At 44.0% G+C, this 15,083-nt stretch overlaps 1 protein-coding gene across 2 annotated transcripts; it reads right to left on the minus strand.

The window, feature by feature from the left end:
• Nucleotides 1–36: 36 nt before the first annotated feature.
• On the minus strand, nucleotides 37–12,787 carry BATF3 (basic leucine zipper ATF-like transcription factor 3). 2 transcript variants are annotated; one of them, XM_071578294.1, is made up of 4 exons: nucleotides 12,700–12,787; nucleotides 11,598–11,716; nucleotides 10,162–10,266; nucleotides 37–7,744 (listed from the first exon to the last, which is right to left on the minus strand). In XM_071578294.1, exons 2-4 carry the CDS (start codon nucleotides 11,709–11,711, stop codon nucleotides 7,559–7,561), a joined length of 405 nt encoding a protein of 134 aa, XP_071434395.1. In that variant the 5' UTR covers nucleotides 11,712–11,716; nucleotides 12,700–12,787; the 3' UTR covers nucleotides 37–7,558. The 2 variants fall into 2 exon arrangements, with proteins under 2 accessions (XP_071434395.1, XP_071434404.1); XM_071578303.1 differs by lacking the exons at nucleotides 11,598–11,716; nucleotides 12,700–12,787 and adding an exon at nucleotides 10,920–11,089.
• Nucleotides 12,788–15,083: the final 2,296 nt, after the last annotated feature.

Genomic DNA, 15,083 nt, shown 5'->3' on the forward strand with positions numbered 1-15,083 from the left:
TCATTTACCATTTCTCTTGAAAAAACTGACTAGTCATGTAAGTTTACATTACTGCCCTCAACCCCCCATACTCCCATTTGTATTCGTCTACATGAGATGTATCCACAGGAAGAACCTGTGCCTGCTGCAGGCTGCTCTGTGTGGGCTGATCTCACTGACTGTTCAAGACTCCCTGAGTTAACTGGGACTCCAGACAGAAGAAGTGTGGAAGTACCAGCAAGACAAAGGTTCAAAGGAAGGCAGGCTCCCTCACCATTTTATTCACCTGGAAAGCAGGACTTCTATTCTTATATAAACAATACATAAGTTGTTGTCAGTGATTTCCTCACCTGTATGATCAAAAAGACTCTTTCAAAAATGATTGCGCTTGGCTATTAATCAAGTCCTTAAACAAAGTTGGTGGATCATCTACTCCTAGAAAGGCATGAGCAAAGGTGCATAACCTCTCAGTGCACTGACAGAACAGGTCCTGAGCCCATACTGGAACTTGCCAAACAAATGGAATGACCAGAATTTACAAGGGAAATTTCTATCTTATGTACTATTGTCATTTACAGTAAAAAATAAAGAAAAAAATATTCATCTCTAGAGATTATTTACCTCGCAACCTAATAGTGCACTTGGAAATTACTGTACCCTAAAACAGCTCTGATAAGCAAAGATGAAACTCAAATAGCTAAAAGGGAACTAACAGAGGTCTTGCTTAGTATCAAATCCTGTTTTAAATCTTTCTGCTCTTAAAGACATCCTGTTTATATATTTAATCAATGAACTGGGTTGTAAAACAAAGATGGCCTTCAATCATCTGTAAGTTGCATATTTTCAAAGTTGGAGTAAATCAGCTTTTAAAATAAACAGCTAAATAGCTTGGGAAATTCCCCAAAATCCTGTTAGATTTTGTTTCTGTTTCTCTGTGAACAGTTTTCTGATTTTTTTTCCTGGGAATATACCATGGTCCAATGGTAGCCATTTAGAAAAGAAAATTCCCTTTCTTTTATGCTCTTTCCTTACCTGAGTGTAATCAAAGTGACTGCCTCTGACAAAACCCTACATCTGTGTTAGCTCTGCTGTCAAAATGAGCTTTTGGATAATGATGCAAGATTCAGAAATCTCAGGGGATTGCTTTGTTTTTTTTAAGATCTGCTTGCTTTCAAAGTTCAATTGTAAGCCTTCTCCAAAGAAAATGGGACAGGAGGAAATATTTTGGATCACCAGTGTACTCAATTAATCTTACATGAAACACATAATGTTCATCCCAGAATTAAGTGGGTTGCATACACACATGCTTACCTACAAAATTGCTCACATACGTCATTTATGTTGGAAGGCTATCCCTGAATGTTTTTCTTCTGATGGGTGGAAACTTCTTCACATATATAGCTCAAAAATATAAAAAAAATCTATTTATTGTTCTACTAACACTACTTGTTCTCTGTGATAACTCTTTCCCTTACACAATCTTTACTCTGCTATAATTACATAGCCAGTGATCCCACCACTTTTCAGACTTTGTCTAAAACAAAGTCCCAAAAAAATAGACTCCTCATTCCTCTTATCTTCCCAGTAGCCGTTTTATGTACCTGTACTAGTTTTGGTTCATCTTTCATTATCATGGTTGAGCTGAAACATATGCAGTATTTCAGATGAGGTTTTTCCAGGTTCTTCATAATTACATGGATAATTCTCTCTTTAAGAACAACACACACAAATAAAGAAATAACACACTCACTATGAATTTGAATTCCTCTTCCATTTTGCTCCACTGCATTTGTGGATCAGTGTCAGGTACTAACACCCTTTTCCTTGTGCATTCCTTTGGCACTTCCAAATGATGAGTTTCCACCCTGTGACATAAATTCTTGTTAATAGTTCTTCACGTGACTGTATACTTTGCATCATGGCAGGATGCTAGACAATTCCACATAGGTTTCCTTTCCCACAAAAGGGGTGGTCTTTTGAGGTTCCTTCCAGCATGGACTGTTCTGTGACTCTTTAATTCTATGATTAATGGCACATTTATTCTCTTCTGCAAGGTCATGCAGTCTCTTTTGCATTGTATTTCAATCTTCTTCTGTAATAATGGTCCCTTTGTATCCAAAGTCTTTACCAGAGATACTGAACAAGAGCTGTCTGTGATGAGTCCTTGAGAACCTCCACTTATAAACAATTTGTTACCCTGATAGCTCCCTTTTCAAAATAACTTTTGCCATTTTCCTTCAGCTAGTACCATGGTTATTTTTCAATTCTTGCAAAACATCTCCAGCTGAAGCAATTGTATCTTGTATAGCATTGCATCAAATATTTAAGCAAAGTCTTGTTGTTTATTCCTTACCCTTAATTGTTTACCTAGGACAAATAACAAACATACTATTATCAAGATTTACTTTACAATGGGAAGACAAATCTTAGCAGTCTGCTTATCCCAGGATAGATTACTTATAACCCTTTCTTACCATTTCAAAAATTTTGATATTTTAATAATTTAGAATAATGAAAATATGACATCAAGCTGATTAGGGTACAGTTGAAGGAGATAGTTCTTCCAAACAATTGGAAACATCTATCCCTACTGAGTTCCAAGGGGAGTGGCCTGTGGTAGACTTAATGGGACTGTACCCGGATGGGTGTAGCAAACTCTATTAGCAGTCTATAGAACTTATTAAATACATACAATAAAAGCTCTTCTACTGCAGATTTAAAGTAAACACACCTATTACCAATGTAATTCTCTATTTGGCTTCATGAAGAAACTGCTTCAGGATGAGATAAGCTATGACACTGAAGCATGGTAGTTATTCAGTACTAACTCCACAAATGAATATTTCCATTCTATACCAAAACCTTTGTGGTTTAGCTTATCCACTTCTAAAGTGAACTATAATGATTCCCTCATAGAAGACCAAACACGTAACTAGTACAGGACAGGTTATTTGCAAAACCTCTGCCAGCTATTTTCAGAATAGTCAAGCCCTTACATTAAATGCCACGGTTTAAAAATCGTACAGTGAGAAAAAATTCCTAGTCTATCATTACGGATTTCTTTCCTTAGGGGCAATCTAGGAAAAAAACCCAGAATGAATGCCAGAAATTGCGCATGCAATCCCATGAATGACTGTTACTATGGTTTCTTTATTAAGAATTACCCACTTCCAGTTAACCTGTAGCTGTTCTTTAGTTAAATATTACCCAATGAATAAGCATAGTGCTGCATGTCCTCTGAGGCACTTGTAGGACTGTTCCTACTTCCAGTGAAATCAAGGTAAATTCCAGATTTCTGCAAAGAATTAATCCAAATTCTTCCACTCCCTTATGGATATATGCCCACACTACACGCTGTCTGTACATGTAAGATGTTTCTCCACTGACCACTTGACAGTAACCCAAGGTTTTATAAACAGAAAATTCTTACCCTCCTATAAAGAGAATAACATTAGTCTTTGTAACAGTAAATAAACCCACCACTTCTCCTGCTTATCAGATATGCTTCCTTCCTGTAACAGGAGTTATATCACTCCTCTGATGGGAAGAAGAGAAAAGGGATTTTTTTTTAATGGTTGTTTTATCTATCACTTTCACTGAGACAGAAATTCTAGGCTGATTCACATACGGAAACCCCAAACACCATGCAGCAAAGCATTCATCTATGGACAGGAAACAGTATGGGTTTTATAGGCTACAGTAAAGGTTATGTCACTTTTAAGTACATTTTAAAAGACTGCACGGACACCTTCCTTAATATTCAACTGACCAAGCAAGGCACACACAAAAGCCTTTAATCATATTCAAGGTACAATGTGAACTACAATTTCTGTATGCTCCCACAGATTATCCTTGATCTTCTAATACTATTCCATTAAGTGATGTTGTCACCAAGCTATGTAGGAACAGAAGGAAACAGGAAGAAGGGAAAAAAGTGCCATTTGAAAAAAGTGAGAAAATACAAAGGCTACTGCAAATATCAAATGTAGATGAGATCAAGAGGCATTTTAGAAAGAGCACTAAACATCAGTAGCTGGTACCAGGGAAAAGAACAGAAAGTCTGTAGAATAGGCTGTTTTTAAATAACTGTTTTTTAAAAGAGGTACTTCTAACAAGATTATGGATGAGTACATGAAGACACAGATATAATGTAAAATATTTTACATATAAATGTTCACAATTATAAATGTAAAATATCAGCGGGAAGGAGCAAGACTTTCTAATGAGCTCTCTTAAGGTGTAACAATTGATTGCTGTTATACTCCTATGAACAATTTTGGGAAGTTTGGTTTTGTCTTTCTGTTGATGTTTTTAGCCTTGAAGGTTAAAATTACCTATTTAAAATATGATAATTTTAAACCTGACCCAACAACAACCAAAAGAAATTAACAGACAAATCACTGAATTGGACCCAGTCTGTTTCTGGAATGAATACTTTTATCTGGGGTAAGTTTGCACTGAGCATTTTACTTCTTCATTAGTCACAGAAAATATGGAAAAGAAATCCACAGTAGCTGAATCTAGACAAATTGTAATATTCCTTGTGAATCTAAGAAGTAAAATCCAGCTTTCTTAGCAGCCCTCACCTGCAATGCACATCCACAAACAAGACTGCAACTCACAGTATGCCTCACACGAACCACAATCAGAACATATAAAACATCTTCCCTATATACCTGATTCTAAATGTAATACACACCATATTTTTGTGGGGAACAAGTCAAACCAACTGAAAGTTTGCTGAAGGTAGAGTATGTCACGTGGTCTTTTAGCCATATATAAGTATGAAACATTTTCTGTGATGGTGTAATATTCTGCTGCAAAAGGAGAGGGTAGGATTTGAAAAAAACTCTCTGTTGCTTCCTTAACAAATGGGCCTTTTCCTTTCTGTTCTCCTTTCTGGTTCCCTATTCATGTAACAATTATCCCAGGCTCTAGAACATACCTTCTGTTTTGAGACTTCCTGTAAATCAATAGACTTATGAACAGCTTCTGCAAAGAGTGTAATCAGTAGGTATGTGTATCAACTACTTAGGGATACATAAGTCTGTGCTTTAACAGTTCGTTGTCCTTTTTGACCCATGATTCAGCTATGACATTAATTCTACAAATACATCAGAATGTAGGAATTATTTGCCTTGGGACACTCATTTGCTCGCTTGTTTTACTCGAGGATCCAGCTGCCTTTGAACATTAGTCACACAGCGTACTGATTGGCGAGATGCTGTGGTTAATCTATTAAACAGAAGAATGATGCAAAAGGCCCTTTGGAAATATTTCTTGAGAAAAAAAGTGATGCAAGAAACGAAGGAGAAAGAAGCAGCCCAGACCCTGGAAGGTTCAAAGCCTGCTGTTAGTAATGGACATGATACACAGGCTGGAGCTACACCCTGTGGTTGTGTAAAGAAACTGGGGGCAGTGAGGGCCCTGCAAGACTTCCAGTCCTTCCAAGGAAGAGCAACATAACCTTGGACTAGGGTTGCTGTTGCCATAACACATTTCTGTGAATTCATCTGTCTTCCCCTGTACACTCTGAATAGACATACATAAACAAACCAATAAACTCCAATGCAGAAACCATGGACTAAAAGTTTTCTCGCAGAACAAGAATAGTGCTTACTGATGAGGAGTGTACAGTAGAACTTGAATATGCCAAATGATAAGCTGGAGTCAGTTTCTAGACAGATGTATAGAATAATAAATGCGTGCAGAGGAGCACTTATACAGGGCGCTAGATCTCTACTTCTAGAAGCAACCATCTATAGGACAAAAATCTTTAGAAGTTTCTGCTGGGATGGACTGTCTTGGAATAGGTCGTTGATCTTTCCTCCCATTTTTCAGGGTCCACAGGGCTCTATATAAGAGACCATGCTTTTGTACCAGTCCTGACCTCAACTAGATACTTTCCAGTCTCAACTCAGCTGCACACACCTGGTTAGGAGTTGTGAGACATTTTCCTTCTCCCTCCATCCTAGGCTATAATGAATTTTCCCAGAGTGAATGTTGTTCATTCCCGCCATGCTACTCCATCTCCATTATGTCTCTACTCTGTCCAAATCACACAGTGGCATTCAGGGCCTGAAGGAATGTGGATGTGTGGATGAAGATGCTCAAGATATCTTCCTTTCTTAAGGGTGCTCTTGGAAAAAACTCATGAAAAATCTAAGGAGGTCAGCAGCTCATGCCTATTATCTAGAGTTTCTAGCCTAAGACAATGACACAAGAAGGCTCTTTAGAAGACAGAGTTCACTACACAGTTTTCCCAGTTCTATCTTGGCAGTGAACAGCAATGTATCATTCTACTAAAGCTTAAAAAAGTGAAAAAAAAAATCAGATCACATTCTGCTGATAAATACTGTGATCCTGGCAAGGGGAGAAATTAATCCCATGAGCTGAACTGAAAAAAAATCCAAATGCTGAAGTGAGAGAGTTGGAAAAGGGGTGGAGTTTTTTATTCTCCAAAGGTGCTCTTTGACTGGAAAATACTGTGAGAAAACTACTCTTTGCTGGATCCCAGGCTACAGCATTCACATTTCTAGAGCTTGGTACTAATAAGAATCATTTTCTGTACATTTCTCATTAACATTGTCATCATACTTCCTTTTGTAACTAAAAATAAAAATTTAAGGAAAGCATAATGTTTTTCTTGCAAGCAGTTATCAGACACATTCAGTGTAGACACAAAACAAAATGCTTACTGAATTCAATTTGTTCTATTCATGGACATAGTTTTCTAGTAGTAATAAGCATGACAAAGGAAGGATAAAGATATCTGTTCATTTCCAGTGGGTACAGTAAAACAGTAAATTTTAAAATCAGCTTTTTAAAATAACACGTGAAAACCAGCTAACTCTGCTTTTCTTCCACACAGAGCAGACAATCATCATTAGAAACTGGTCAAGCCATATTTTAGGATATAAAACCCTCCAAGAACTAATGTCAGCAGGGCTGATTTGAGATATTAAAGAAATAAAGACTAGGGAAAGTCTTTTGTGACACACACTTCAAAAGAGGAAGTAATGAAAAGGTGACAGGAAAATAATAGAACAACTGATGGGAAGATTAGCATTAGATTTTGGATTTAACCAGCAAAGAAACAGTAGAGATATTATAAAGACATTGATTACTGAAGAAGATGGAGCACATAACAAAGATGGGACATCCCTTTTATTAACCAAACCTGTTTAGAGAGATAAAAATCAGCAGCCAAAACATGGATGACAAGTTACAAAGGGTTACTGGCAGTGGACAGTGGTGTGGGAGAAAGGCATCCCAGTCCGAGGTCAGCACTTTTCCCCATCTACATTCCATCACTTGATAGTGGGCTGCACCACACTTTGACATTTCTGAATGCAAAATCATTACTTGAGATTCTACCAAATAAGAAGTCGCTGTTCAAATTGTCTTTTTTCCTACTTTTGTTATCCTGAGATTCAGAAGACTATAACACTTCAACATGGAGAAGAGCTGCATGGTCAAGTCCAGCCCTCTTAGACTTGCACCATAAGTAGGCAGTTCTTCAAAACTCCTGTAAATGGCACTTTCACACATCACATTTAAAGATGATTGAGAAGAGCACTCATCTTGGCAGGCAGCTGGCAAGGGCATCGGGCCGTGGTATGGTCACAAAGTTCATGGTGCAGTGCAATAGTGGACAGATCTTTTCATGATCCTTCAACACTTCACTCAAGTGTTTCATTTCATCTGTTAGCTTTACAATTTCTCTTTTCAGGGAGGTATTTTCTTGCTCAAGAGACTCATATTCCTGGAAGGAAGGGAAAGAAAAAAACACACAATTTACTCATAGTCAAAACATTTGCTTCCACCTTGAGTACGTTCACATAACTACAGAAAAACTGTGGTTTCTTACTACAACATGCAAAATGCTAAGGAAAGACAGACATGGCCTGGGTGCTGTAACAGGGCAAGTGCTTTATGACGTGTGCCCTGACCACACTCTGATTCCCTTCGTGGCCCTGAAGACCTGGAGGTGCTGCTGGCCCTCAGGAGGCCCCAGCAGCCCAGGGCTGCAGGCGTGGGTGGCTGTGTCCCCGGGATGGCCTCTTCCAGCCCTGAGCTGCCTCTGCTGGGAAGGGCTGAGCTGGACTCTGCACTGTCAGATCAGAGAAAATGAAAGCACTGACTGCAGAGAGGTGCTGGGAAAACCCGGTGCCTGGCATTGCTGGTGTGAAAACAGCAGCCCCTGCCCCAGACCAGTGCAGGAAAAAGCCATTTACCCCAGAGCCAGCTGAGATGCACATCTAGCACAGAGTGTCCAATGCTCTCCTCCAGGCTGGCCCAGGCTTCTAGCCACCTGCTCAGACACCCAAGAACTCAAGAGCAGGAGGAGGGGAGCATCATGCCAGCTTGTTGCCAGACTCACTTCGTCACCACAAGGCCTGACCACTACCTTGGTTATCCCTGACCTGGGCTGCTTTTGAGCTAAGACTCCTCTGGCAATAAATAAGCTGTTGCTAACTGCAGGGGAGTTTGGGGTTGGTCTGCAGCCTACATCTGTGATGGATGCAAGATTCCTTTGTCACATTTTTTGATATTGGTGTGTCTCAAGTGTTCCTGCTTCTAAGTCTTTTCATCCCAAAGAGAAGAGAGCTAGAGATTTCAGAGCCAGCCCACTGAAAACCTGCAGGTGTCTCAATGCTGGCCCAAGGCTCAACATACACCCACGCAATTTCACCTCCCTGGAAAAGCTTCAGAGCAAACTTCAAAACCTACACATGCCTTAAAAGGCTTGTTTCTCAGGCAGCCTCTCATGCAATGCTCCTCTGGGCAGCCTAGCACTGCCTCTGCTCCCCTTTGCTGCAGAACTTTGGATTCCTTGCCCTCCCTCACACCCTTCCATCATTTCTCACACACAGAGTAAAGCAGGCACAGTCCTCCTAAACACATTATTGTAGCCAAACTACAGCCAGGTTGTCCAACCCTAATTCTGGCTCTGCTTATCTCTTGTTGCTCCAAACCCTGTGAGGCTGGGTTTTGAACTGTGTTACTCTCCCAGTGCTCTGTCCCATTTTCAGGGGTGAGACAATCAAATTGTTCTTCCTAAGAATGAATGCCTATTCAACCATATCTGCCTACACCTGGAAAACCTATGTGCCTGAGAATGAAGATTCCCAGCATGAGGAAGATGCTTAGGTTCAGGAGGAACATTAGAGAGGCTGCAGGATGGCAAAGGGCCCAGAAATATTCCACAAAAGCCAGGGGTTACCCCTTTTTAGAAGTACTCTGCACCTGGCTTTCTCAGGCACTGACTCAGAGGAGATCTGGGAAAAACCAAACCCAAAACTCCCTGCACTGTCCCTCTTGGTCTCTGATGACTGCTGGTAGATCTTTCCACACTGAGAAAGACAAAAAGCCTATGATGAACCTTCACAACTGAACAACTGACTCAGTCATAATTGCACCAGCAAAACTGACACTAACCCTAACAGCTGACACCCCAAAACCTGACACTTACCTGTCTACAACAAAAGCATTGTTGTATGAGGTAACACCCAAAACCAGAGAAAGGGGATTCCTGTCCTTCAGTGTTTGCACTGGGGACAGAAGAAAGCTATACTACATTGTGATATTAAGAGTTTCTGGAAGAATCAGTTACCTTCTTTTTTTTTTTTTTTTTCAGGAGGAAACACCCTAACAGAGCTAACTGAGTTGAGCTTTCACACTTTCAGGTTTTGAAGTTCTTAAGAAGCCTTTTCAGCTGGGTATTTCTGGGGACCATGTTGCTTAGTGGCAGTGTTGTAGAACTGATTCAAGTCCCCTCCTCCTCCACTGTCTTCTCCCCTGTAAGACAGCAATGATTTATCCACTGCCATAGCAAATCGGGGCAAGCTTAACACTAACCCAGAAGAAAATGGGTTTGTTCCAGCCCAGAGGAGGCCTGTTATTCCATTCATTGTGTGGTCACAGGAACAGCAAATGAAGGAGGTTGAGGTAAGGGCAGGACCATGTCTGTCTCCATGGCAGTGTCACTGATGTCAGAGCTTCCCTATCCAACAGGAGCATCAGTGTCTACAAGTTCCCGACCAGGCATCCCACAGCACACCTGTCTCTGCCTCACACCCACAGCTCTCTGAGCTGGGTTAGCATTAAGACAGACCCACGCCTGCTTATCCCGCGCTTGGTACCCAAGCCGTGCTTGCAAAACACCAAGTATCCATTCACCTCGTGAAGTTTATCTGCTTTCTGAGTTTGTTTCTTCCGGCTCCTCTGTGCAGCAACTCGATTTTTTTCTCTCCTCCTTACCTTCCTGTCATCTTCTTCATGGCTCTGGAAGACATCAGCCAGAAACACTTCACTAACTTTTAAGATGCTTATGGAGATGCCTTAGAACAACCTTCTGACAATGATCATATACTCAATTTCACAACATCGACCTCCCACTGATCCCACCGTCACTGCGAAGGGCAGAGCATTCCCCTGCCCCACTGCACGGGTGGGACCTGAGGCGGAGGGATGGAAGCCGGCAGGGCTGCCCGGGCAAATGTCGCAGAGCTCCGCGGGCACTGGCGCTACCGCTGCTGAGGGAACCTGGGCATTCCCATCACCCGCGGCGAGGACCTGCGCTCCCACTCTGCTCGGCGGGCAGCGCTTGACACCTGCTTCGCCGCACCGCGGCCGACGGGGCAGAAGTGCGAGCAGCGCGGAGAAAAGCCAGGCTCCCTCTGCCTCCGCGCCTGCTGCTGGTGGGGCAGCTCAGCTGCCTTTCCCGACTGCCTGCGGCGGCGGAAAAGCCGCCGACCGAGCCGTGTCCCGGCCGCTGACAGCTTTCGCGCACCGCCGGCGGTTCGCCCGCTCTCCCACCTGGAAGAGCCGGCACCACGGCCGTCAGCCGGGAGAAGTGCCGATGCTCAGGGCAGCGGACACCCCCGAGGTGGCGCTGCCCGGCGTGACTTAAGCCCATGTGCCCGCCCGTGCCCTACCTGCTGGCTGCCCTCGGCCGCCGCTCCTCGGGGCAGTGCGCTGCCCCCCGCCGCAGCCGCCGGGACGGCGCACGACATCCCGCCGCTGCGGAGCCGCCCGCAGGGCTCCCCCGGCCCGCGGGGGGTGGGATGGAAGGGACGGGAGGAAGGGGAGTAGAAGGGCAGGGCGGGTTGGGGCGGGACAGCGCAGGGGACGCGCCGCCCCGGCACCTGGCCCCGGGCACCCCCCGGCCCGGGGCGGAGCTGCCGCCCCGCAGCCCGCATGGCCATCACGTGGCGCCCGCCGGGCCCCGCGCCGCGCCCGGGAACTGGAGCCCCCGCACCGCCCGCACCCCCGGCCCGCACTGCTCACCCCGGGCTGGGCCCCCGCGCCGGCATCAGTGTCCGTCCCCCGGGGCCGCCGGGTCTGCTCAGCCCCCGGGAGCCGGGGGAAAGCCCGCACCCTCGGGACAGGCGCTGCCGGGCAGGAGCTGCCTGTAAATCCCCCGGAGAGCCCCAGCGCCGGGGCGGGCTGGGCTCGACGCCTCTCCGGGTGGCCCGACTTGCAATTTCGCCTGCAGAAATAAACTCCCCGCTGCTTCTCTTCTCCCCAGATTTCCTCCCGGCGGCGGTGCCGAGAGGTCAGGTTGTCCCCTGGGAACCGGCCATGCACCGCCGTGTGTCCCGCTCCCGGCTCACCTCCGACCGCTCCTGCCCGCCGCGCTCCTGCGACATCGGCCTTCCAACGCGAAGGAAACTCCAGATACAGTACAGCCGGCTCAGCCTGGGGTTATGGGCGTGAGGACACGGCATCCATGCTGGGATAAAGAGATTTTCACTTTCGCTACTTGCTCTGTTCCTTTAAATAATAAGGAAATGCCACAGACTTCTTGTAAAGGCGAAGCCAGACAAGAACTGCTGAAAACACAGTTGCTGCAGACAAAAATCTCTCTGTTCCACTATTCTGTTGAGAGTATTTTAACAGATTGAACAATGTTTTTTTTACTCCTTTGAACACCTTTTTTTGCATTTTAATTGCACTGGTACCTTGGCCTTCTGCTCTGAAAGGGGGTGTTTGCACTGACAGGTACTTCAAAAATTTCCTTGCTGTACCACAGAAGACTTTGTAACTAATGTGCCCTCCTGTCCGTGCTCAGCTCACAGGGGTAAACACACGGCCATGCAGTGAGGGTACATGCCCCTAAACTGAAGAGCAATCAGTCATAAAGGCCCAGGTATCTTAATAAATCAGATACTTCCCTATATTTCTGGTTTCCTCAGAAGCCTGAGTCATCTAGCTTAGATGAAGATGAGGTTACGAAGTTTGAAAAGTGAGTAAATATAGACTATGCTTTCAGGAAGATCTGGCTAACAGCTTATGCTGAAGGAGAGAGAACTGTACTGCCCGGGAGTCCAAGAGTCAAACCAAAGTCTGTGCTCTGCCACAGGTCTCCTGGTAGGCTCTGGGACCATCAGGATGACTGAGAGATCTGAGCTTGACTTCCCCGGTGGGAAGCACTTCTCCCCAGCTGTTAGACCTCAAAGCAGCTTGTGTCTCCATCTTCCAGGCTCCCCACAACTTTGCTTTAGACCTTTCTCAGAGCTCCTCCAATCCCAGAGTTCTGAGAACCTGTGAGTCTTTCCCAACCTTATGGCCATGGGGACCACAACTTGCCAAAATACCCTGACCTCAGCCGTGGCCCCAGGCTGTGCTGGGTCTCCCACACACCTTACAAGATGTTCCCTGGTTTCTTTAAAAGCGGTCTTGCTTCTTTCTCTCTTCCTCTGTCATCTAACATACCGTGAGCAGGGTGTTCACCAATGGGGTGCTCATGGAGGCGGCAGAAGGTGTGGGTTCAGTGCCATTCTCTGAGGGGATCCAAACCAGCATCTCCCTGGAAGGCAGTCCTAACCACCACACAGTGAGTTATTCGAAGGTGAATTGTGCTCAACGGCTTATTTGGAACACTGAAACAGTCCAGTTTTTCATTAACTACACTCATGCAGTTAAATAAAGGGAGTGCAGGCATAAAGAGACTTAGCTGGGACAGCTGCTCAAAAAAAAAAAAAAGGCAAAAAAAAAGCAAATGAGCCCTTGGTGCCTTTGTAGCTTAAGCACAGTTGAAATTAACAGGACTAGAAGCCGGTATTTTCCTAAGCTCAGGGAACAGGTATAGCCTTTGCAATAAAACCTGTAAACTATGTGCACAAAACACCTCAACAACCCTTCGGTGCCATCTGTGGGAAAAAAAGCCCATTTCATAGAGGGATTTTGAACTGACCCCACATGAAGCTCTTAGGCTGCTCCAGGAGCAATGCTGCCATAAATGGCACCTGCATAAGCAGGCTACCTGACAGCATCATGTCCCGAGCAGCTCACCAAGAATTTATTGGAATGGAATAAATACCTACTTCATTGAATAACTCCCAGCAGCTGCAGAGGAAGGTTTCCAGGACACCCCAAGTACGGAACAAGTCAGGGGACAGTACCCTTGAGCCTGAATAGTCTGTTTTTGTTCAGAACAAATGGCAAAGGAAATGACAAGTCAAATTTTGCTTGTGGGAACAAGTTTCTACTTAGTATTAAAGCTATCTCTGGTACATCTGTAGAAATGCCTACACAGTAATTCCAGGTAGTGTAGCAGTAAAGGCAGAGTGTTTCTGTGCAGGAGAGAAAACAAGCCCAGAAAGCAGTCTAGTCAGCTGAGTTTACATTTTATAATGGCAGTTGATCAGTGACTTTTGTCTGCACTGAAGCAGCCTACACACATGCAGACTAGAGTCACTGATCACAGCTTAGCACAGCACAGCTCTTACGGAGAATGGCACGTATCAGAACTGGGTCTCAGACTGCCATTAGTGTCCAAATGAAGATTTATGGAAGAGGAGCCTCCCTGCATCATTTGTCAACCCCTTTGTTCATAATTACACACAACATATAAGTGTGTGTGAATACTGCTCCAGTTTGCAAATTTTTCTCGGGTGAAGATGGCCCAGCCTCAGAAGCAGTAAGCACCTCAGTGGCAGTATAAACTATCAGCAAGATGTGCTGTCTCACCCCAAAAGGCAGAGAAATTCAAAATCAGTTTGCAAATGCTGCCAAGTATCCATCACCACTGAGCTGCCTTACAAAATGCAAAGGCTATATAAAGAAAAACTACCAGACATTTCTTGATGCAATACTGATTCGCCTCAAGTTAAAAATAAGAAGTTTGGATGTTGTGACATTTCAGTAGAGGCCTGATTAGACTCTTGTCTTGCACAACACTGCCAATTCCTACGAAAAGTTAACTGAAGCAAAAAAGGCAACTGGAATGGGAAAAATGGTGTTTTCTGCATTTCCACCAGTAGGAAGAACAGATCCCAGGCAGCTAGTTACATGTATCACTGGCTGTAGAAACTTTTAATAACCATTGAAAACCACCTAAACATTGAACTGTTGAGTTTAGCTCATCAGAGAACTTGCATTTAAAGGAAGGTACTCTGACACTTTCTAATGCTGCTTGGCCAAAAGCAGCCATCAGATTTTTAAATTCAGTTTATATGCTGCACTTAAGACTCTCAATTGGTTTATCTTTCTTTACAGTATTCATTTGGCCAGCATTTCCAGATGCATTTTTCTTTTTCCGCCCAGGTGCAGTTGAAGCAAGGGTCATGAACAAAGCCTTACTGCCCTAGCTTGGGACATCCCTTCCCACTTACTTCAACTCCTGTGCAGACCAACTATCCTGCAATCTCTCAACATGAACATGCACTGTAGCACGAATCCATTAATTCACTTAAGTCTTAATCCACAGTGCTCTCTTCTCATTTTTTAAGGCATTTGCCCTGCGTCAGCCATTTTTATGAGGTCCCTCAAAGAGATGCACCTCTTTTCTGTACTTACCTATTATTTACAGAAAAGAGCAGAGAATCTTCCACTTAACAGAGAAAATGTTCAAGTACTATAACAGTAGCCATACAAAATCTCACAAGGCTCTTTGTCTGGGAACACTCAGAGTATCAGTGGTTCATCGGTGAAGAAAGCCACGGTGGGGATTTTCAATGCTGCACAGAACATGGGATCTCAAAGCAGCTAAACCAGCAAGTTGCTGTGTGAAAAGCTGTCTCAGTCACACGTTCCACAGCTTTGCAACTCCAGTCCCTCTCACATCCTGTCCTCTTTTACATTAGATGCTTTGTAGC

Source organism: Pithys albifrons, chromosome 2 (assembly GCF_047495875.1).
Source record: "Pithys albifrons albifrons isolate INPA30051 chromosome 2, PitAlb_v1, whole genome shotgun sequence".
NCBI lineage: Eukaryota > Metazoa > Chordata > Aves > Passeriformes > Thamnophilidae > Pithys > Pithys albifrons.

What these genes read in the sequence shown, in the direction of transcription:
- BATF3 (XM_071578294.1), bottom strand. Translation starts at nt 11,711, where the DNA reads ATGCCGTGTCCTCACGCCCATAACCCCAGGCTGAGCCGGCTGTACTGT. An exon ending in GCGGGCAGGAGCGGTCGGAG is followed by an intron (nt 10,267 to 11,597) that starts GTGAGCCGGGAG and finishes GATGTCTTCCAG; the next exon opens with AGCCATGAAGAAGATGACAG. An exon ending in AAGCAGATAAACTTCACGAG is followed by an intron (nt 7,745 to 10,161) that starts GTGAATGGATAC and finishes CCTTCCTTCCAG; the next exon opens with GAATATGAGTCTCTTGAGCA.